This window comes from Populus trichocarpa, chromosome 9 (genome assembly GCF_000002775.5).
Source record: "Populus trichocarpa isolate Nisqually-1 chromosome 9, P.trichocarpa_v4.1, whole genome shotgun sequence".
Lineage (NCBI taxonomy): Eukaryota > Viridiplantae > Streptophyta > Magnoliopsida > Malpighiales > Salicaceae > Populus > Populus trichocarpa.
In genome coordinates, this window is record NC_037293.2 from 12,499,462 (window position 1) to 12,522,121 (window position 22,660).

The 22,660-nt window shown below is 34.3% G+C and overlaps 4 protein-coding genes across 6 annotated transcripts; 1 reads left to right on the forward strand and 3 right to left on the reverse strand.

Annotated features, from left to right (window-relative positions):
• Positions 1-38: 38 nt before the first annotated feature.
• On the reverse strand, positions 39-4,412 carry LOC7460069 (uncharacterized). The gene is made up of 2 exons (XM_002312792.4): positions 4,200-4,412; positions 39-515 (listed from the first exon to the last, which is right to left on the reverse strand). Exon 2 carries the CDS (start codon positions 474-476, stop codon positions 207-209), a length of 270 nt encoding a protein of 89 aa, XP_002312828.4. The 5' UTR covers positions 477-515; positions 4,200-4,412; the 3' UTR covers positions 39-206.
• Positions 4,413-7,074: 2,662 nt separating this feature from the next.
• LOC7460067 (probable aspartyl protease At4g16563) lies at positions 7,075-9,022 on the reverse strand. The gene has a single exon (XM_002312790.4). The coding sequence runs from the start codon at positions 8,568-8,570 to the stop codon at positions 7,182-7,184; it is 1,389 nt and encodes a 462-aa protein (XP_002312826.2). The 5' UTR covers positions 8,571-9,022; the 3' UTR covers positions 7,075-7,181.
• Positions 9,023-11,022: 2,000 nt separating this feature from the next.
• Positions 11,023-15,127, reverse strand: LOC7474913 (uncharacterized). 2 transcript variants are annotated; one of them, XM_002312789.4, is made up of 5 exons: positions 14,800-15,127; positions 14,582-14,704; positions 14,189-14,407; positions 11,328-11,790; positions 11,023-11,248 (listed from the first exon to the last, which is right to left on the reverse strand). In XM_002312789.4, exons 1-5 carry the CDS (start codon positions 14,950-14,952, stop codon positions 11,226-11,228), a joined length of 981 nt encoding a protein of 326 aa, XP_002312825.2. In that variant the 5' UTR covers positions 14,953-15,127; the 3' UTR covers positions 11,023-11,225. The 2 variants fall into 2 exon arrangements, with proteins under 2 accessions (XP_002312825.2, XP_024464628.1); XM_024608860.2 differs by having other exon boundaries at positions 11,023-11,257.
• A 1,323-nt stretch (positions 15,128-16,450) lies between these two features.
• On the forward strand, positions 16,451-18,338 carry LOC18102217 (N-carbamoylputrescine amidase). Of its 2 annotated transcripts, none has more exons than XM_024609126.2 (5): positions 16,451-16,706; positions 16,808-16,856; positions 17,421-17,570; positions 17,828-17,922; positions 18,018-18,338. In XM_024609126.2, the coding sequence occupies exons 1-5, from the start codon at positions 16,681-16,683 to the stop codon at positions 18,046-18,048; spliced, it is 351 nt and encodes a 116-aa protein (XP_024464894.1). In that variant the 5' UTR covers positions 16,451-16,680; the 3' UTR covers positions 18,049-18,338. The 2 variants fall into 2 exon arrangements, 1 of the variants encoding a protein (XP_024464894.1); XR_002983849.2 differs by having other exon boundaries at positions 16,453-16,706; positions 17,404-17,570; positions 18,018-18,166.
• Positions 18,339-22,660: the final 4,322 nt, after the last annotated feature.

The window sequence follows — 22,660 nt, forward strand, 5'->3', positions numbered from 1 at the left end:
TTCTCATCGAAAGTGCTCTACAAGGACGGCATATCTGATTATCTGAAAAGTTTCTTGTCCCACTGGGGGTTTCTGATATTACAAATTATCTGAAGTTCTTACAATGCATTTACAGCAAAACGTATAATAATTTGATAATTTCCCAGCAAATTCCATTGCCCTAATTACACTTTGTGAGAGGATCACCCCCTGCCTTGATTACATGACTATTTACCTGGAAACAAATGAGCTAGATCAGGATCATCCAAGTTCACATCCAACCAACCTTGCAATCGCATATATTCAGTATAATGATCTGGTGGCGTCACTGCCCGGCAATTTCCTGGAGTAAAGCCATGAACCCTCTCAAGATCACGAGCAAGCCACCGGAGATAAGCATGGTCCAATGGAGGCACAACTTTCAAGAGAATCTCTTGCCTGTCCTGGGCCAACGGAAACACGACTTCTCTTTCTTGCTTCGTGGGTTTGTTTCCCATGCTTGACCAGCTACAGAAAGAGAACAAGCTAGCACGCACCTGTAGTAAATTATAGGAAGACATGGAATTGAGGGAATAGATATACTAGTTATTAATTTTATTTCATGTTTAGGATGTGTGCTTTTATTGCATCCACACAAAGTCTCACGTAATTTTGACAATGCAGCAAGTTGTGGTTGATCAGGATTTAGCAACTTCCTCAAAAATAATCTTTACAAGGCAGTTCTTAGACAAATTGTACCTGAGATAGTTGGAGGCAGGATAGATAATGTGCATAAAGAATTCAGCCCAATGAAAGCATTGCCAGTGCTGTAAGCCATGCTCAAATCAAAAGAGAAGTGGTCCTAAATCAAATAAAGAGACACTCAACATCCTGATGGCTGAGAGGAAGCTACAAATTATGATAATGTCAATCGCTATGGCAATTTTTTGAAACCAATAGTCTCCAAATCAAAATTCCATCAAATAAAAGAGTTGAGGGTTGAATCAAGCTTAAAATCTAGTCTGCAGACAGGAGCTAGTAAACCAGAAGGGATTGGTGATGTGCCGCTAGTGAAACATAACTAACATCCTTGGTGGTATTAAAAGCAACAAAAATGGCACTATCATTGCTAGGAATAGCAACCAGATTCAGCAACAAGCTTGAAGCATGAGAAAGAGTTCATCTTATTTGATATGGTTTGTGCCAAAATAGTGTCCCTCGACACTATCACAAGGCTATGCAGCGTGTTTAAGAACGAAATTCATGCTAAGCCTGCGCCATCTAGATTCTGGGATGTCTTTTAACAAGACATATGATACCAAGTCCTTGTTTACAAATAAGTAACCATCCACTGAAAAAAGGCAAGTGAGTACCAAAAGTTTCAGCATCAAGTTTCGAACCATAGAGAAATGGTACATGGCTCAAATTCTTTTGCCTAAAATATGCAAGAAAGTAAGAGTCTTAAACTAGATTAAATGGTATTTGAAGCCCTAGATAAAGTTCGTTGCATGATTAATCATCTGTGAAAATGAGAACTGGGAGTGGCACAACAAAATTCCTCAGCAGAAATTAAGACAGGAAAATTATTAAGGCTGGTCATGTAAACCTGCTGGGAGGTTCAGATGACACATGACAGCTTTCTACTGGTTCAGGACCAATTTTCAATTTGGAACCATAGGAAAAGCCAGAATTATCATAAGAAGGGACATCTTATCTATACACCATGTTCTAGTCTAGAACACAATGTGAAGACATTAGAGATAGAGGGGCAAGGGACATGTCTCCTTGTCCTTTTTGTTTTAAAAAGACAAAAGCTCACTTCATAAACGTCTCGAGGACAAATTTATTTTATGTTTTTGTCTTGATCCTTCCAACCAAACACGTTTCCGTCTCTTCTTTTATCTATCTTTTCTATCTTGAAATATTAACCAAACGTGACCTTAATTCTTTTGTACTTGATTCTCTTTTTCCCTCCAATTACACCTTACAAGTTCAATTCTATTGATGTTAAAAATGTTGAAGATAAAATTTATTCACACTAAGTCTAAAACACTATGCATATACAAACAAATGATCCAAAAACAAAAATTAGATTAAATTAGATTACATTATTAGTTTCTTTCCTTGTATATTTGAAGACAACTAATAAATGTTTAGAGAATCAATAAGATTTAAATTTCACAAATTAGGTAAGCAGATATGTTTTTCCATATAAGCAATAAAAAAAACTTTGGTCATGTTCTTTCTTTTTATGGTCCAAAATAAACAAGCCAAACCCCAATCCAAAAACATAGATTTTATTTTATTTTATTCCATTTCTTTTTATTAAATTTTATTCCATTAATTCTAAAAAAAAATATGTTTTGTCACCAGCAAAATCTTCTCATTACTTTTCAAGAGTTAAAAAATTTAATTAAATACATAAAATAAGTGTTAGTTTATGTGATAATATTTTTAAGTTTTTACAGTAAATTCTAAAAAAAAAACATAGAGATTGATTATAAATATGAAATTACTCTTAACAACTGTCCTAAAAAACACTTCTTAATGAGAAATCAATAATTTCTTGTCTTAAAAATGGAATTTGAATCAATGAAAGTTAATTTTGAACCAAGCACAACAGATTAGACGGTGGCCATTGTCTTCTAGAACCAACACAATGGTCTCTGACATTTTATAATGTGGTGAAACTTTAGTTCCTGTGTACTCCATTCTCGTTTTCCCTCTAATTATACCTTACAAATCCAATTCTGTTGATTTTAAAAGTGTTTAAGCTAAAATTTATTCACACTAAGTCTAAAACATTAAGCATATACAAATAAATTATTCAAAAAATAAGATTAGATTAGGCTATTAATTTATTTCCTTGTATATTTGAAGGCAACTAATAAATGTTTAGAGCATCAATAAGATTTAAATTTTCCCAAATTAGGTAAGTAGATATTTTGTTTCCATGTATATAATCACAGAATCTTTTAAAATAATTCTATTGCTAAATTTGTCACAGGTGTAGACACCTATAAATTTGTGTTGCATACATGAACTTGAAATATATACGCTCTAACATCTTCAACAAGTGAGAGTTTAGATAAAAGAATCGAAGATAATGAAGCTAATTGTCTTTCTCTTGATTTCTTGGGTCGCACTATTAAGCCTCTTCACTCCCACTCAAGGTTAGGGGTGATCAAAGTACTCATGAATAGTACTTAACGATTTGATAGATGAATTTTTGTTTGAAAAAATATTGAATATGTGCCTTTCTTTCTTTCTTTGAAAATGCAGGTCAAATCAAATGGTGCCCAAAGACGGCCAGATTTCCAGGGGGGTGTGGAAACAACGGCAGTCAGCAATGCTTAGTTGATTTTTTATCAAACTATGGTGCAAGCAGCATGCCAAAGAATTGTGTATGCAAAAATGCAGGATCTCAACGACTGTGCTCATGTGACGTTGTTTGTCAGTAAGATTTGTGTCAAAAAAACAAACAAAATCCTGGTGCTTAGCCATGTTTTGTTTCTGAATCTGATGGATGCATAACAAAGTATGGTCAAATAATGTAAGAAGTTGAGAAATAAAACTAATAAAACCATATAATAAGTTCTTTCTGAGTTGATAAACAATTTGTTTTGAGCCCTTTTCAATTCAGCATATAATCTCTTAATGCATCTAGATCAAGCTGCTCTTAAGCTGTCGAACTGCGTGCTATGTCATAAACAGCCAATAATGAATTGCTAAGCCAACTATCAAATACTCCTAGTTACAACGATTATCATTTTAACACAGAATTATAGTATAACTTCGATAAATTGACAAGTTAATAACCTCGACGAAACGATACTTTTGTTTGATCCGACTTAAATTTGAAGTTTAAATAATATCTCAATTAATTAATAAATTTGCATTGTCCAAGGTATTAATTTATAGAGTTTTAACTGTATTGACCAATAATTTTGACAGAAAGCACCAACTATTCTCATTGTTGTATTCTTCAGAAAAAATCTCAAAAACTGCGACATAGAGCATTCTATGAACTAGATTAAACTAAATGGCCACACCCACATCAGTATTTTACCTCATCGAGACTATCAAATAATATTTGCTAAATATTTGTTTTCATTAAACAAGACCCATGATAGTCTTCTCCTAAAATATGCAGAGAGAGAGAGAGAGAGAGAGCAAACACAACACAATACGAATCAAAGTGAACTTATCTTTAACACATGAGAGGCAAGAACTTGGCTTACCTTCGATTCTTGTAGTGTATGTTCGGCCTTGTGAACCGTGGATGACGACGACTGGTGTTGGATAACAGAGAAATGAAGCAAGGAAGAGTGAGTTTCGACGTTCCGACTTTCGAGTTTGTTAGGACGCCTTTGGAACACGAGACGACATGGTATAGGATAACACAAAGTATCATGTGAATCGTTTTTGTCATGTACTGTGTCTAAATTTTTGGCTGACCGCCCCCTAAAGATAAGCTCACACTCTTTGATGGGACAGAACTTATTAAAATATATTTCTTATATTAGCTGGATTCATTTTCTTTAAATTTGAAATTATTCTTTGTTTTTTTTTTTTTTTTTTGATTTTGAACTTTTTTTTCTTATGTCAAACAAGCAATACTCTTTCATTAGTCATTTAACTATCGTTTGGTATAATTTTTTTTAGAAAAATATTAAATATCCAGGTTACTTCAATGTATCTTTTTTAAATAAAAAAACTCAAAGTATAAATTAAAAAATCAATGCAAGCAATATATTTCATAACATAAAAGAAGACATGTATCTAATTGTGAAAATTATTTATTTAAATAAATAAAAGATAAATTTATATCATAAAAAACTCATAGTTTAAAAATTAAACACAAATAAAATTGACTGAATAAACTCACTCCATAAAAGATATTACGCAAGGCCGAACAAATCGGTAATATAATTTTAAAACAAATATTTTTTATTTTTAAAAATAAACTTCATTTCTATAAAAAAAAAATTATAAATGAATTAGAATAATAACTTAAAAAACTAAATAGAAATAAATCAACTAAAAAAAACTTATATTAAAAAAAAAAACTAGAAAAATTATGACTTAAGTCATGAGATCGGGATAAACTTATGAAAAAAAAACTTGAAGATAATCACAAAACCAATATTTAAAAAAATAATATAGAACAATAAGATCGTACGAAGCCGAATTCTCAACAAATTAAATGTCAAAAGATGAAACCAGGAAAAAAATTAATTACATAAGAAGATCAAAAAAAAATGAGGGTGAGAAAAAAACATTAATTAGAGGGATACAAATTTTCAATTAGAGGATTTAATTGAATTAAAAAATAGCTTTAATAAAAGGAAAAAAATCAAAAGAATAAGGGTCAAACTGAAATGATAAAACAACATAAAATTTGATTGAATGATGAAATTAAAAGAAAAAAAAATTCAACAAAAGTGTCGAATAGAAAAATTAGAAATTTGTTAAAAATGAGAACGAAATGAAAAAACCAACCATATGAGAAATTGCATTTGAAAGCCTAAATTAAAAAAAATAAAAACTTCTATAAATAAAAAAGGAACGAAATAAGAAATTAATAGAATGAGGGCTAAAATTAAAAGTAAAAAAAAAAGGACAATAATATACATTACATGTCAAGAGAAAAAAAATAAAAAGGGGAAATCAAATGATTACCGGTAATAATTTGACCACCATAAGCTATCACATGCCACTCTAAATGGAAGATGACACGATGACGCATTTAAGAAGATAACGAACGACTAGTTATGTCCATAGGGTGATGTCACACGCGACGTCTAAATGACATGGACGCTACCCACGTGCCGAGGTGTGTCGAGCACGCTTCAACAGTTTTAAGCATTAAATAATTTGAAAAAATTTTGAAAATTCCAAAATATTCTCGTGACCTCAATAATTACACAAAATACCCACATGAAAGTACAAAAATACCCCTAAATGCTAAGCTTATGTGTTTTGTCTTTTCCAAGATTAAAGATGTATTTGCATTGTATAGTAAAATCTGAAAACCCTAAAACACTATTACCTAGCAACGCAATAATTTGTATTTTTACTGTTAAAAAGCTTATGCAAATTCAAGAAAACCCTTGGTCAACAATTTAATATTTTGCTAATTTTGGGGGCAAATGAGTATTTTTATAAAAAAGTAGAAAAGGACATCAACACCCCCATCAAAGAGGCTTAATTTTTTTGGACTAAAAGGCGCAAGAGTAATTTTACTATATGGATTGGATTACAGTAAAATATCCAGGCCATTTAGTTTTTTAGGTAATTTCTTCGGCAATACAAGAACAAACATCGCTTGCTCTTGAAATTTAAAACTCTTTTAAGTTTTTTTTTTTTTTTTTTTATTATCTTTCCTATAAAATTACCGACTTTGTCATTAAAAGGTTCTTAAGTCCTTTTGATTATTACTATTTTTGCAGGTACTTAGATCTTTTATCATTAATTTGGTGTTTTTTGAGCTAAGAATAAAAAAAACTATTTACTTGAATATCTTAATTAACCATTACCCACAAACTACATAACCTATTACATAAATATTTTAGATTCTGGAACATCATCAGACTCTACATTTCAATGAATCAAGCAACAACTAGGCAAGTATTGTTTGTAAATTGCAAGTCAGTAGATGGAAATCCTCGCCTCAGCAACCTTAAGGCTAAGGCTGAATTCAAGCTTATTTTCATGGACGAACTTTTGGAGTACAGCACTATCTTGGCCCTTTCTACCACTAGGGATCACCATGGCATTGATCTCAACTATAAAATCAATAATAAGAATTCTGTATTTTCTGGGGGTGACAATCTTACATAAACTTTGTTGATTATCGATCTAAATAAATAAAAAAATATTTTATCTAGTCGGATTTGATTAAAACTCAAAAATAAAAAAAATCAAGTTTTGAGTTAAGTATGAATACAGATTTATCTAACCCAAATCTAAAACTCAACCCAAAATAAATAAATAACTTTAAATTAAAAAAAAAAACACATTAGGTTCCTTTAATAAAAAAATTTATCTGAGAATTTATTTTTATTTTTATTTTAAAGATAGCATATGTTAAAGATGATCAAGAGATCCCAGAAATAAAAATAAAAATATAAAATTTACCACATTTTTTCCTCTATCCCCTCCATCTGTAGTCCACATGGAATGTTCATGGTAAAACAATTACAAATCTTTAACAACAAGAATCACTTGCATTTCTCTTGCTTGAACCCTAATCTCTCATTCCTCAAATCATACTCCACGTAAAAATTCTGCATCTGAAAATTCCCCAAAATCATCCCAGGCCCGCCCACCCTCTCCGGCCCCGCCACCCCATCCGTCACCACAGTCAAGCACGCCACCTCACCACCGACAAATGCGAAATAATTCTCCACCGGCAGTGCCACGTCAGCACCACCCTTAAAATACAGCCTCAGTTCAGGAAACGACACCGTTTTGGCATCAGAAACATTAAAGCAAGGCCTTAGCCCAATCGCATCCTCAATTTCCTTAACCCTCCTGTAATCCTTAATTTGTCTAATAAACTCATCACTCAGTGGCTCAAAAGCCTCACGTGCCATGAACGTGAACGTGGTCCCTGAGTCGATGATGACCCCACCATTGCCATCCTCTCCCGGTGACAAGTACTTGTAAGGCACCTTCACATGGTGGCCGCCGACGGTGATTCGCCGGAGACCCAAATAGTAATAAACTGAGAAACTACTTTTGTTGTCAACTTTAGGGTTTTTCACAAATGGAGTGTACACTAAGGCATTGGTTTTTTTATCAGAATCTAACTGTTCCATGTCGAGAACTAAAGAGCTGCTCTTCTTGGTGTCATCATCGAATCTATGAGAGAGTAAACAGTAAGAGAACTTACCTAGACCAAGTTGACTTGGTAAAGATGAAAGTCCACGACCAAATCCAGCAATTCCCGCGGGTTGGTGGGAAGAGAATACGGAGCACCCGACAAGGAAGTTGGGTTTTGATAGGCTATGGAGATGGAGAGTTTCTGATAATGCAACGCCTCCAGTTGTGCCTGATCCGTAGAAGATCATATAAGGTGGACAAGTTTGGTTGAGGCAGGATTTAATACTACAGTCTTGATCGCAGTTTATGTTTGAGTGGTGGATCCAAGAGCATTTAGGGTTTTTGCATCCAAGAAGCTTGGAAGATGAGGATTCTTTAGGGATAAAAGGTTGGATTCTTGATGATGGTGAGGAGGAGGAGAAAGAACAGTGCTTACAAAGGTAGTGAGAGGTGCAAGGGAACCAGACAATGTCACTTCCAGTATCCATGATGAAAGAGAGGGTTTGGGGTGGAGTGCCAAAGCTGAGAGAAACTGAGTAGCCTCCATAGCTATGAGAGAAGAGAGGGGCTGTGGTGGTGGTTGCAGGGGTAGTTTGGGGATTTTTGAGGTGGCGGGCTCTTGCTAGGGAGGTGGTGACAAGGTGGTTCAGCTTTTGGTATTGATCTTGAAACGGGATTTGGTTTGTTTGGGGATGTTGTAATGGGATTGTTATGGAAGAAGAAATGAAGGGAAATAAGGAAAGGAGAGACAGACAGTAGAGCAAAGAAGAAGAAACAGAAACCATGGCTGTTTAATAACTTGTTCTTGCTTAGTGCCTTGGGAAGAGAGAGTGGCCAAACAATAATCTTTTGTTTAAATTTGGTGTAATATTGTTGATAAGGAGACGGTATGGCCTTATGGGACAGTGCCAGGTAGGTTTGGGTGACAGCATTTCGGACCCTTCTTGCTTTAAATGAATGATTCAAAACATCACAACTGTCAATGTGCATGCCTTTAAGGAGATGAAAAAAAGGGCATCTAGATGCTGAATGGCAAGCCAAGGATAAGATCACTGGATTAGAAGCCATTAATCGTTAACTTTCTTCGAAGATGGGGGAGAGAGAGAGATTGTTGATAGATGGAACCTTTTCATAGAAGCCATTAATGTCCTTAAATCAGTGGATGGATATTTAGGTCGCAACAGTAGCAGTTGGATTGGCACCATTTGCACATGAAAGAACAGCTCCATTAATGGGCGGCCTCGAGACCATAAAGGACTCTTGGCGGTTTGTAAATCCTAGGCAATGGGCACATGCTCCATCTTAGAACGTGAAAGTGATTTCCTTTCTGCCTACTTGCCTTGGCTCCGAGCAGAAAACCAGACAACTGTGTACTTCCTTAGCTGTTCCCACCGGAGTTGACCTACTCGTCTCTCGCACATTGAATGCTTATGGAGCAACTTTTAATAAATTTCTGTGACTGCCATACACTTTTGAAAGAGATTTCGGCCCACCAATGCTAACCTTTCATCTACAGTGCTGCTGGACAATGGGCCCTTGTAGTTCTTGTGGTGACTGATCAATTATTTTCTTTGAAGGCTGCCTTCAAGACACTACCAACCATCGTTACAAAACCAAAGATATCTCGTCACTAAAGGAAAAATTTACATGACAAGATGGAAATACAGGTAATATAGCCCTGCCGGTTCCTTGTTCAAGACAACGATATTTTAGCTATAAGGGTTGCACCACGTTTCTAAATTATTATTTTTTTTGCTTGAAATAAATTTTTTTTAATATTTTTGTATCGTTTTGATGTGTTAATATTAAAAATAATTTTTAAAAAATATTCTAAATAAAAAACACTTTAAATCATCATCGCTACTACAATTTCAAACAGGCCCGAAGACAATATAGATAAGAAAACTGCTATTTTGCAGCCCCTGGATCACAATCCTTTCTGCATTACACCGCTAGAGGGTGTCTAAATCACATGCATGTATTAAATTCATGACCATAATTGAATTTAACTTTAAGATTTCATATATATCTCTTAAACTGTATATTTGAATAAGTTGAAATTTTACAAGAAGATATTAGATACATGAAATTTTATTTTAGTAAACTTTCAAGTCAAATGGAGTTCCAGAACATATTGTTTCAAATTATTTCAGAAGATTGAAGTTACTAAACAAATCTTCCATACTAGACTTTTGTACACTGTTTAGGACATATATGAAGCTACAAATGAAATTTTTGTGCGATTCGAGTTGTTCTGGAAACTAGAAATCTCAACCTTTCCAACTATATATTTTAGACTCAATAATTCATCAGACAAGAGAGAACATGTTTAAAATCAGGACTGGAAATTTGCCAAGAATATGCAAAAATCATAGATTCAGGCTACATAGAGAAATTTTAGCATGAAAATTTTGTTTTTATTATCCTATTTTATCTATTTATTTAATGTTGAATAATTATTTTTAATTTAAGTTTGTTCTGGCCAATTGAACATTATTTAGAGGTTTATTTCATTATTGGATTTATGTTAATTGATTACTAGTTCAGATCTAATAGCTTGCAACCCAAAAACAGTCCATTAGGATTAGTTAGAGAAGATTATATTATGTTTTTTTTAGCTGCAAACTTCAGCAACAAGTTAAAAAATAAACGTGAATTTTCCTTTTGTTTGTAACAAAATAACATTTCTTTACAGGGACTTCGTATACTAAGTTATCAAAGATTAACTGGATTCGTGACATCAATTGCATACTTGGAGTTCTTAAATACAAAATTATTTCTAACTCCAAGTTTTTTTTCATTACTTTTGGTTCTTAGATACAAGATTATTTATGAATTAAAATTCTATCAAACTTGATTTTCATAAGAAAAAAATAAATTCTACTTCTTCCTTCTTTTTTTTTTTAAAGCAGAATTTGATAAATTAAAGAGAGACCTACTGAAAGAACAAAGAAAAACAGCTCAAACCTGATTTAGTTTTTTGAGTTGTTATTTAGTTTGTTAAGAGTTGTTCAATCACTTAATTAAGAAGTTCGCATCAATAAATCTATTAGTGGCAACTCACAATTGACAAAGATCATATCTAATCTTTCATCACGTTAACATGAAATTCCAAATAAAGTACGTTAACTATAGGCAAAGTGAAATCATGCAACTCAGCAAGAACGTCAACATATTCCCAGCTTATGACGATATTCGCATTTCTCTAGAATTTTCTAATAGCGTACCTTCATCATCGGCAGAAAAATTATGCGCTTGATATATTTATAATGGACATTGGTCTACTGATGTGACGGATCACAAGACAACAACCACCATAAAAGTTTTCCTTGCAGTGGCCATCGGTCAAATTAATTTATTTGAACGCTTCCATTGTTTAAGCCATCAATGGTAAAGAAAGAGTTCGAAGATCTCAATGGACATACAGTAGCATCCAGCAGTTACCCTCGGGAAAACATGCAATCTACATAAACTGATGGCTTTAATTAGGATAGGGAAAAAAAAAAAAAAAATTCCTCTTGCATCTCAATCACATTACATACCCAAGAAAGAAACAGAGACTTTCTGCTGCTTTGCCTTCTTCCGTGCCAAAAACCGTTCTTTGGCTGCAGCCAGTGCATCTTGATTTCTTTTATGATGATCAGGATTTGGTTGATTGGCTGATGATTGTTCAGCTGGATTTTTTACTTCTGTTGAAGTGCCTGAAATTGGTTTATCAGAAACTGGCTCAGGATCTAATGGTTCAGAACTTCTTCTTGGAGGGGAAGTTTCCTTTTGATGTGCCTCTTTCACACTGGAAGAATCCAATTCAAACTTTGAGTCTGTCAGTGCATGATTTCCGTCAGACGTTTCACCAGCTACTTTATCATAAGGCTTCTCTGGCTTCCTAAATTCAGTTTGCTTATCTTGTTTCTCTTGCTTCTTGGACAGTAAATCTTTCGCACCAAGTGCAACATTTTTACCGAGGTTGAAATAGAAGTCACTCAAGTCACTCTTCTTGGTAACCTTTAAAACAAGAAAACATACACATCTCAGTTCGCAACTCACCAAACAGCATAGCATGTTTCTTATCAGCACAAACATATAAGCTTTATCAAGTGATATGATCAGTTCAAAACTATATTAACATTTATACCTTACATTTGATATTCATTTGACTGCACTTGAAACACAGCACAGCATACTAAGTCTTGAAACACACACCACACGCTAAGCTAAGCCTTAAATAATCAAAGCTGGGCATGAAGCAATGAAAACTAAGGGGGTGTTTGGTACCATTACCCACTTTTGGTTTTCCATTTTAAGGAAACCAAAAACTGTTTATAACCTTCAGTTTTTTGTTTCTGAAAGACCATTTAAAAACCAATCTCAGTCTTAATGAGTATTTGAGAGTGTAGTAGCTTCTGCTTTTAGGTGCGTTTCAAAAGTGTATTTCACTTGAAAAAACATCAATTTGATGTTTTTTTCTAGTGCTTTTCGATGATTTTGATGTGCTGATGTCAAAAATAAAAAAATTATTTTGATACATTTTCAAATAAAAAACACTTTTGAAAAGCATCATGCACCACAATACCAAACACACACAAACTATTATCAAAATCATGATCGTCGTAGTAACCCAAAAACCCAGCTCCAGAAAACATTACTGAAACTTCCACTGGTTTGATTTATCTCGCAGGCAATGAAAAATTAGTCAAACATCTAACTGGTCCATTTCATAACCCATAAATCACAAAGAGAGATTTCTTTTGTTCAAAGACGTCAAGTAAAAGCCCATGCACAATTCAAAGTTCTTCACTTCTCATATAAAAGTTACTGTGAGCTAGATTTCTCAAAGAAGATTGGCAAACAAAATCAAAGCATCTTCGAATACTACAACCTTCATTGCATTTCATACATGGTATTGAACAAAACCTAAATGCTTTCTAATTGGCCGATTGCATCCAAATTGAATTGAACACAACCTAATTAGGCTGCAAATATAGAGATTTCATCTCTAGCAAAACTACCTAATTGCTAATGCCATCATATTCCCTAGCTTCAACAATCTTTGTCTATACTAGGAATGTAGCAAGGTCAATTTGCCACCCACAAACTACAAGTTTCTAGTACAAACTTAAAACCACCTTAACCTTGCTTGATTTAGCATTGAAATCTAAGATAGAAGCATATGTAACCTCACCAGGCATTAAGCCACTTTGTGGTCCATCTTTTAAATCTACAATGCCTGAATGATGAGGGGTAATAAAAATCACCTTCCCTCGACCAAGAGTAGAGACAGGCAGTTCGTGTTTGGGTCAACAAAGCAGCCTTGTTCTATGCTAATCAAAATGCAATGCTTTCAGTTTTATGATATTTTTAACCAAATTCCTGTCTATACCTACAAAGTGAGGTGCGGTTAGTTCGATCAACTTTGGATTCATAAATTTCTTGTTGTACATGTATCAAACACAATGAAGGAAATATCAAGTCATTAATGTTCTTTCATAAACAGGACTGCAGTCCTAAGATTAATTCCCCAATAAGTTGAGGAAATATATTCTAAATCTCTCCCCTCATTCGTAGTGCAAACAATATTCAGATGTGGACAAATACACATCACTAATTTGGTTGCTCTTTCCTATTATGTTTTTTTATGTTTCCTCTTATCTCATTTGTAACGCAGACATTTCATTTTCCTGTAAACAGTCATTCAACTTTTCAGGGGTCATCTTCTAAATGACTACCTTTTGATTAAAACACTCGATTATCAAAAAAAAAATTCTCTCCCCTCAAGGCATCGAAGCTTGACCCAATCAACTGATATGCAGCATTCCTGCTAATCTCCTAGAGATATTTTAACAGCTATAACAAGGCTTCTATATTCTACATCATAAAATCTGTTGGAATCCAGCACTAGACTAAACATAAGTTGAACTAATTTAGAATAAAACCTGTTTTATGTTCTTTTAGGCAGACAAATACAGACCCTTGATGTGTTACTTCCTTGGTGCTATCACAGATCTAGAGTGAACCCCAAGCTTAAAGGTAGTCCAGAATAATCGCATGACCAACATTATCTCAAATGCAAAAACTCCAACTCACACTAATCCATCAGCAACTCACATGACTGTTTAAGAACTCTATCTATATTACGAAGTTGCATTATTCATGATTCATTGCCAACTAGCTACAGAAACATCTCAGAGTATAGAAATAGTAGCATAAAGAAAAACATTCAAATGACAGCAAACAGATGCAATACTACTAGCATTTGCGAATCAGCAAATCTAGTCATTGAGAGCATGGAAAGCATTGACAAAACAGTGATGGCTTAATTAAGAGATGAGATTATATCCAATGAGGACCAAGCAATGACAATGTGCAGCAAAATCAAATTAGGAGCAGAAAAAGTTATACATACATCCTCTTTCTCCTCTCTAAGTTCACGCAAACGCTCTTCCTCCATCCATTTCTCCTGCTCTGCAAGTTTCCTCTTATAAGCAGCTGTCACAAACTTATCCTTGTCTGCAAATAAGTGATCTTCTTTACTTCTTTCTTTCGCAAGATTTTTCTCAAATATTACATCATGTTGTCGTTTTCGTTCTTCTGCCTTCCCCATCAAAGTCTTGATATATTTAGACTGAAAAAGAAACCAACATAATCATCACTCAATTTACCCCTTCTAAACTTTTAAATACCTACTCCCAGTGCATTGCTTCTTCACTCACATAAAATGAGACCCACCATGGTAATTACCGTGGAGGGGCAATGCACCGCGAATACCTAATGAACTGTGCTGATACAGTCAAAATACCTCTCTCTTTTGGCGATCTAGGGCTTTCGGCTGAGCAATTTTCTGCTTCATCTCGTCATAAACTCCATCATAATCAAACACTGATGGGTCTTCTTCTAATGCTTTCTTATGCTGCTCCTCAATCTTAACAATCAAAAGAAAAAAAATTAAAAAAATATACAATAAATAAAAGAAAGTAACAAAAAAATAGAAGACAGTGATTAAAAAAGCTTACTTACATCTTTAAGAGATTTGTTCTTAGCAGCCTGCCGTGAAATCTCCTTCTCCACGTCGTCTTCGTCGTCGTCGCCGAATCCTAGCGCCGTAGGAGGTGGAGGCCGTGGTGGCTTTTTCTGCTGTGGTTGTCTTAGCAGCAATCCATACTTTTTCATTTTTTCTACCTAGGGAGCCAGGCTGGGGCTGGGCTGTTAGTTTTGATCGGAAGTTTCTTTTCTCCGACGAAGGCACCGGGAAACACTATCGGAGAATTCGAACTCCGGTTGTCTGATTGCTCTGGAGGAAAAAAAAATGCAATCTTCCTTTCGAGGGCGGGTTTGGTTTCGGGGTTTTTTCCTTGACTCAAGAAACATCTGGCAGTTAATTTAAATTACGATCCTACCCTTCCTTGTAATATTACTATTAGGGTGCCCAAAACAACCAAATTATCCGGAATATCCATAAAAATTGACCAGAAATTAATTGGAAAAACGGACCCAAGAAATAAAAAAAAATCAGTTAGAATTGTTTTTATAAAAATTAATTTGAATTCCTTTTTTATTTTAGATTTTAAAAATAAAAAAACTGAAAAAACTAAATTAAAAAATCAAACCAAAAAACTAAAATTATACACAATCAAACTTAACCGAACGACTCATTTTTCATTTAAAAAATTAAAGATTTCATGAAAATAGATAAATTCTTTTTTTTTTTTATCTTTAAATTTATTTCCTTTCAACAAAAATAAAACTAAACCCTTTTTTTTCAATCCAACCGGTGGAACCATGTTACCCCTAGCTGCCATTATTAGTTTCGATTTAATTAAAGGGTATAATTGTAATATTACAGTCCCACGTAGGTATGCGTGGTTTCAAAGAGTGGGACCGGGGGAGACCCAACCACTGTCCAAGCAAAAGAAAATTTACACTATTTTATTTAGTAACTGTATTCTAATGGTTTTGTATGTTAGTGCTCCTAAGTCTGAAAATTATAAATTGGTCCTTTCATTACCGTTAGATTGTTGTCTATATTTTTTTTTTTCTTCAAATGCTTAAACTCAAAATTATTAGATATAATAACTAGAATTCATTTTTTATTCTATTTTATTTAAAATCTTGGATTATTTCATCCTAAAATACTTAGAGAGCAGTTCTGCTGCATTTTTTACTCTGCTTGATAGCAGCACCAGCTGATCCATCATTGCTAACAAGTATCTTCACCGAATAAACAGACTCGTTACAAACACAGGGTTCAATTTAAGCATGTTGGAATAATAGAGGGACTGCCAGTGATCTTTATCCAACTGACTGACTGACACCGCCCTTTCAGTTCTAGCAGCATCTTCTCTTTCTCTCTTTTTTTTCTTAAGTAAAAATTAGGTTCCAGCAGTATTTTTTTTAAGTGTTTTTAAGAAAATTAATTATTTTTTTCACGTTGAATTAATTTTTTAATATTAATTTTATTTATTATATTAAAAATAAATCTTAAAAAATAAAAAATATTATTTTAATATATTTTTAAATAAAAAATACTTTAAAAAATAATCAATTCTTAAATACCTTTGATTAATATTTTTTTAATATATTTTTATTTTTTAAATTTATTTTTAATATTACTATATTAAAATAATATAAAAATATTAAAAAACAATAATTAAAAAATTAAAAACATGATTAGAACAGGATACCAATGATGAAGGAAGAAGAAGCTGCTTCTAAGCAAAAACAGAGAATAAAGTGAAAGAAGGAAGAGAAGTGGTGGTCTCTGCCCTCCAATTCGCTTGTACCGATGACTCTCCACCATGCCACCGCTGAAAGGCCCCTTCTTTTTTTCTATTTGTTCTATGTAGGATTTTAAAGGAGGCCAAGTTCTAATCTTTTTGGGAACTGACAAGGAATTTTTTCATGCATCAAATGGGTTTTGTCAATTGGTATCTAGAAAAACTTTTATGTTTTGTTTTTTTTCCGAAATTAATAACCCCATTTTGCTTTCTGTTGAATTTCATATTCTAATGGATTCTCTTTTGTTCAGGTTGGTTAGAGCTGCTCACAAGAAGGGAGCAAACATTATTCTCATTCAGGTAGGGCGGTTATGCTGATATCTCTTTGCTAAATATGAAGACAACTTAGAAGATCAAATGAAATGAAATATTGGCATCACTGCTTAAATGAAATATGAGTTTTTTTTCTAGCAGCTTTGAGTGATTGCCAAGATACTAGTCTCTTGTTGCAGCATGCTATAGAAAATGAAAGTGAAATTGTTGCCTAGCTGTGAAATTTGAATCTAAGATTTCAGGGTTGGTTGTTGGATATTCTCTATCTGAATTTTGTACTTTCTGGAACCCAGTAAATTTGAAGTCATTTTGCATTAACTAGATTACTTATTTCCCAGTTGAACTGGTTTTCTAAGCTAAATTTGCAAAGACTGGAGAAGGTACGAAACATTCACCTTTTTGGGCCTTTTCTTCTGGACACGCCGCGCGCACACACACTGGTTTCTTTTTTATTTGCTATGGTATCCAGAAACGAGTAGGAGCACTATTTCTATTTTGTCATTTTTCCTATAAAGTAATTACATGATGGAAAGTTTGAAGCAGCTGGTGATTTTGTTTATTTTTTAAACATTAGCAATATTCTGGGATCAGTGGTTTCCAGAGGAAGCCCGGGCTATGGCACTGCAGGATGCAGAGATATTATTGTACCCCGCCGCCATTGGTTCTGAACCTCAAGATCAAGGACTTGATTCTCGTGATCACTGGAAACGAGTAATGCAGGGTCATGCTGTGGCTAATTTGGTGAGTTGCTGTACTGGTACACTGGCAATGTATTATATGTTTGGTTTGTCTTGCTGATTCTAACATGTTTTTTTCTATTTTGATCCTTATTTATGCACGCTTTCTCTAAGGATTTTACCTTTGATGTTGTATGTTCCGCTTTATTTAGATACCATCATCGCCTTGAGATTCCCACAAGATCTCCACAGTGTGATATTTGTTATGGAATGCTGCCATAAAAAAGGTCTTTGATGTATGTCCTGACAAATTCAATTCAGGTACCAGTAGTAGCTTCAAACCGCATTGGAAAGGAAATAATCCAGACAGAGCATGGAAACAGCGGGATTACATTTATGAAACTCCTTTATAGCAGGTGTTCAATTATTTGATTTGCGGGGCAAACTAGTCATACGAATGAACATGTAACCATGGTGAAAGAAAACTTAATATAAATGATCTGACTGACAGGACCAGCAAGGGAAATTGTTGCAGCAGCTGATGACAAAGAGGAAGCTGTTCTTGTTGCAAAGTTTGATCTGGAGCAGATAAAGTCAAAGAGACATAGTTGGGGTGTGTTTCGTGATTGGCGTCCAGGTTTATGCAAGGTTCTTTTGACATCAGATGGAAGTAATCCGGTATTGTGATTTAATATATTAATTCCTTGTAAACTCTTTCTAAAACTTTTCCCCTGCCATGAATTATATCTCTAGAATGAACAAGAGAAAGGGGTGGGTAACATTAGATGAAATTCGAGCTTGAACAAAATATCAAAAGGCAAGTGCTTGGGCACATTGACTTGAGCTCCTTACGTACTGTGGTTCATAAAACATCGCTCAATTACCTCCTGTTCCTTTTCCTTTTCTTTTTACTTTGTTGTAGAGTTTTTTTTTTTACATGTATCTGTCGCAATCCACTAGAATCCATTCCTGGAAAATTGCTACGTCAATACATGCCATAATTTTTATACAATAATGCAAAATGATAGAGTGGTCCCAAGTGTTCATCACCTTCACATTTTGTCATCTTGATATCCATGCCTGGTAGCCTGAAATCATTGCCCATGAGGAAGAAATCACGCACATGATTTTAGATAGTGTTTAGATAGATTTTTGTCATGTATTCCTCCTAAGTTCTAATGAGCTAAACCATGCCAACTTCTTGGCAATCATACTCGAGTGATTGGTAGAGCTTTTCTAGTATCAAAGCCACAAATTTAGACTTGCAGCTACTTGGACGTTTCAATTTGCTCCACATAGCTTTTTTGCAAGATATAAACATATTTAGTTCCTTTGGATTTGGGGTGTTAGTCTTGCCATGTGTCAGGCTTTTTTGAAGGAATCTTCTGTTCCCATCCCTGGAATATTCCCAATCCAACATGTTTCTGGAAGTCTTTCTCTCTCAACATCTTTCATGTAGGAAAAAGCTTGCACCAAGAATCTATTCTGGATCACATCGAATGTGTCTGGCGCCAAAACTTGTATTATTTTGGATTCAGGTCGGTTCTTTATGACGTGCTTTCTCCTTTTCTTTTGTCTAGATGTGCACTGAGCAATCAATGTCAATTGACACAGATCATTTTACACTTTAGCAGTCGTAAGCTGAAGCGTGTATTGTTTACTGTTTTCTTAGTTAAGAATAGCTAAGATACAGGACTATGTCTTTCATGTAGTTACATGCAGAAGGAAAGTTAGAAATTAAATAGGTATTGTTGTCCACAGTCTTCCAGTAAAGGTATAGTTTTGGTTACGCATGCCATCACAGTCTTGAAACTTCTTCATTTCTACTTGCCCCATCCCCCCCACCAAAATGAAAAGAGATGAGGCTTGTATATATCAGTCACAATCTACACTTTCCATCTTCCAACTACTGAAGAAGGTGACTGAAGTTATTGAGGTGAAAGTCAATTTTAATTCTTTGTTCGTTCTGGTACTGCCATATTCTTATTTGACTATTTGAGTAAAGCTGAACCAGTGTAATTCATGATTTAGAGTGCTAGCTATCTTTAAGTAATACAAGCATATAACAGCTACTTTGAAGTTCCAAATTCACTCTTTATCTGCTTTTAACTTCTTTTTTTCCTTGTTCTCATTTCCATACGTAATCTGCTTGTAACATTTTTGTCTTGTTTAGATTAGCACTTGATTTTGCTGTCTTGACAGTCAGCTCTGGAATCCAGGATGGCCCAATGAATTAGCCAGGTGTTAGCGTGTTACTGGATTTTGGGGCCATCATATATAAGCAGGTTTCTGTTAGATGACAGACTGGATACCCAAGAATATGGCTACAAGTGGGGTTTGGTTTATTTCTAGTGTTTGGTAATGCATGCTTTACACAAGTGCAGGTTTGGGCTCTTTAGGTGTTTTTCGATGATTTTGAGATCTTTATATTAAAACCATCCAAGAGCATCAATTAGGCTACAACCATGCATAGTATTTTTGCCTTCAAAACATTTATATTTGATGTGACCTTTTACTCAAACTCTCTTTCTAGTTGAATGATAGGCATTTCATTATGTGGTTTTTTAGTTGCCACTCATTTGAAGTGATAGTGATAGAACTAGAACCCAAATGACATGTTTTATAGAGCATTTCATTATTTGTTTAAGGCAGTGGTGACTACTTGTAATAGGAGACAAAATGAATGAGAAACTGAGAGTTTCGAATCAGAGATTGCTGATACTAATTCTTATTCATCCAACTAAATTTGCTTTGCATTATCTTGAAGATGGTTGATGATCCAAGAACAAAATACACTAAAATTGTAGAGGGAGATTTCCATTCTTGAAATGATCTGAAAATTGTTAGGTGCAAGAAGGAAATGGATATTGAAGGGGAACAGAAGAAATATAGAAGTTCAAAGGAGCAGAAAAGGGGATTTAGTATAGATTGTTAAGCTATCTGCCTTCTCTTACTTTACTTATTTGTAACCGGACCACAAAAGCAGAAGCTGTGTGTTTTTTTTAAACTGGAAAGCAAAAGTGTTCCTACCAAAGAAACTGTCATTGACTTTCATGACCGCTTCTTTCGGCCTTCTTTTCATCCATCGTCATCATCGTTGCCTTTTTCCTCATCAGATTCTTCCTGCGAATCATCTTCATAGTCTTCTTCAACTTCTTCCTCATCTCCTTCATCAGTGATTTCATCATTGGGATGAACAAACTGCAGGGTCAACCTCCCATCCTCTCTACATGCACGCAGAAACTCCAAGGTAGGCATCCTCACTTCTTTAAGGACAAACCTACCATCATGCCTATAAGACTTAAAGATAACCTGAGGCTTTCCACTCCTTCCGATACATGAAATTGGCGGGGGGAATGCCCTTCCACCTGATCTTGGCCTGCTGAGATCCTCTGATACAGAACGCCTTGTGATTCTTACTTTCTCCTGGTATCGCCAGTCATCATTTATATCATTCTTAAAGTCTTCAACATCATCAGAACTTTCAAAACCAAGCCCTTCGGTACATAGTTGCAAGCTCTCATAATTCATTCGAGAAAAGTTATCACCATTCTTATGACAACCTGTGTACTGATGATTCTTCAGGGCGGTGCTCGAGACAGAGTCCAATATTGATGGGCTCTTCTTGACCTCCACGCTATCATTCTTGTCGAGTCTTGTTGTTCTGGCTTCCGAGTTCAAATCTAGGAACGATGAAGTTGCCAATAAAGAAGAAGAAGGTGTTTGAGGATCCTCCTTGAAATGAAGCTCACCGAATATCTCAGTTAAGGAGGATGGCTCCATTGGTTTTACAGGCTTGATTTGGTTCCATGATGAGAGGGATTCAAGCAGTGTAGGGTTTTCTGGCAATGGTTTTTCAAATATATGTTGGAGCCTTCCACAGGCAGCCATAGCTAGGTTTTGGCTCCCTCAATCTAGTCTAGTAGTATAAAGAAGATGAGCTTTCTTTTTTCTTGGTGGGGGGTAGAGAGAAAGAGGGAGATAAGGAAACACGAGAATGGCGTGGGGGTTGAAAAAAAAATCAAGAGATGATGCTTCTTGTTCGTTTGGTTAGGGCATAGAGCATCTCTTCCATTGGAGAGGAATAAGGACGGGTGGTTTTGAAGCCAGCTCGAAATTTGGTGGTCATAAATAAATGTATGCATGCAAACTTAATTCAATTCTTGAAAAATCCCAGTATTAAATAAATAGATATTAAATTATATTTTACCGAATTTACCTCTCCAAAAAATCTCAAAATAAAAATTGATGAGGAGATAAACTTCAATCGGTCAAGGAAAGATACAAAAAATATGAAGTGTGGTGGAAATAATATGAAGCAATTTAAGTAAAAAGAGAGAGTATTTGGAATTTAGATAGCTTTTGGATGAAAACATGTTTGGAGATAAAAAAATATATATAAAATAAATCCATGAGATAATTTGGATTGAAGCGATAAACATAGAATAAATCAATGTCTAAGATAATCTAATTGTTATCCTCTTTCTTCTTATATCTATTTTTTCTGTTTTAAAATAGTAACCAGCCAAGAACTACCTTAAAAAATCTGTCACTTTTCTTTGTCCTAAATTCGAGCAAGCATGGTTTTTTTTACCTTAAATAAAACTTTGATTTTACTATAGTCGAATTAATATTTTTGAAAATTTATATATGGCATTTAATAGTCCAATCAGAACCCTCTATTGCTAGGGTTTGAATTTTAGGAAAAACTTCTTTCTTTCTCTTCATTTGATTTATTGGGAGATTCAGTGGACAACGGAGCATATAATAAGAAAAAGCCCTCTCTTATCTCTGATTCCACACTCTTTTCAAAACATTAAAAGAGATAGATTATTTTTGTATTTCAAAAATATTTATTTTTTATCTTAAATTAAATTTTTTGGTGTTTTTAATTATTTTGATATGTTAATATTAAAAATAATTTTTTAAAAATAAAAAATATTATTTAATATATTTTTTTATAAAAAAATACTTCAACAAATTATCAGAGTTAATTGCAGCGTGTGCTACTAAATCGGGAGGATTATAATAACTTTCAATATTACTACTCCATGACATGGGGAAAGAGGGACCGGAGCCTTTTCTTGGGTTCGTTGAACAAGGCGGTTTTTATCCAAATTTCAATCACAGCATGGTGTCTGATAGTGCTATTTA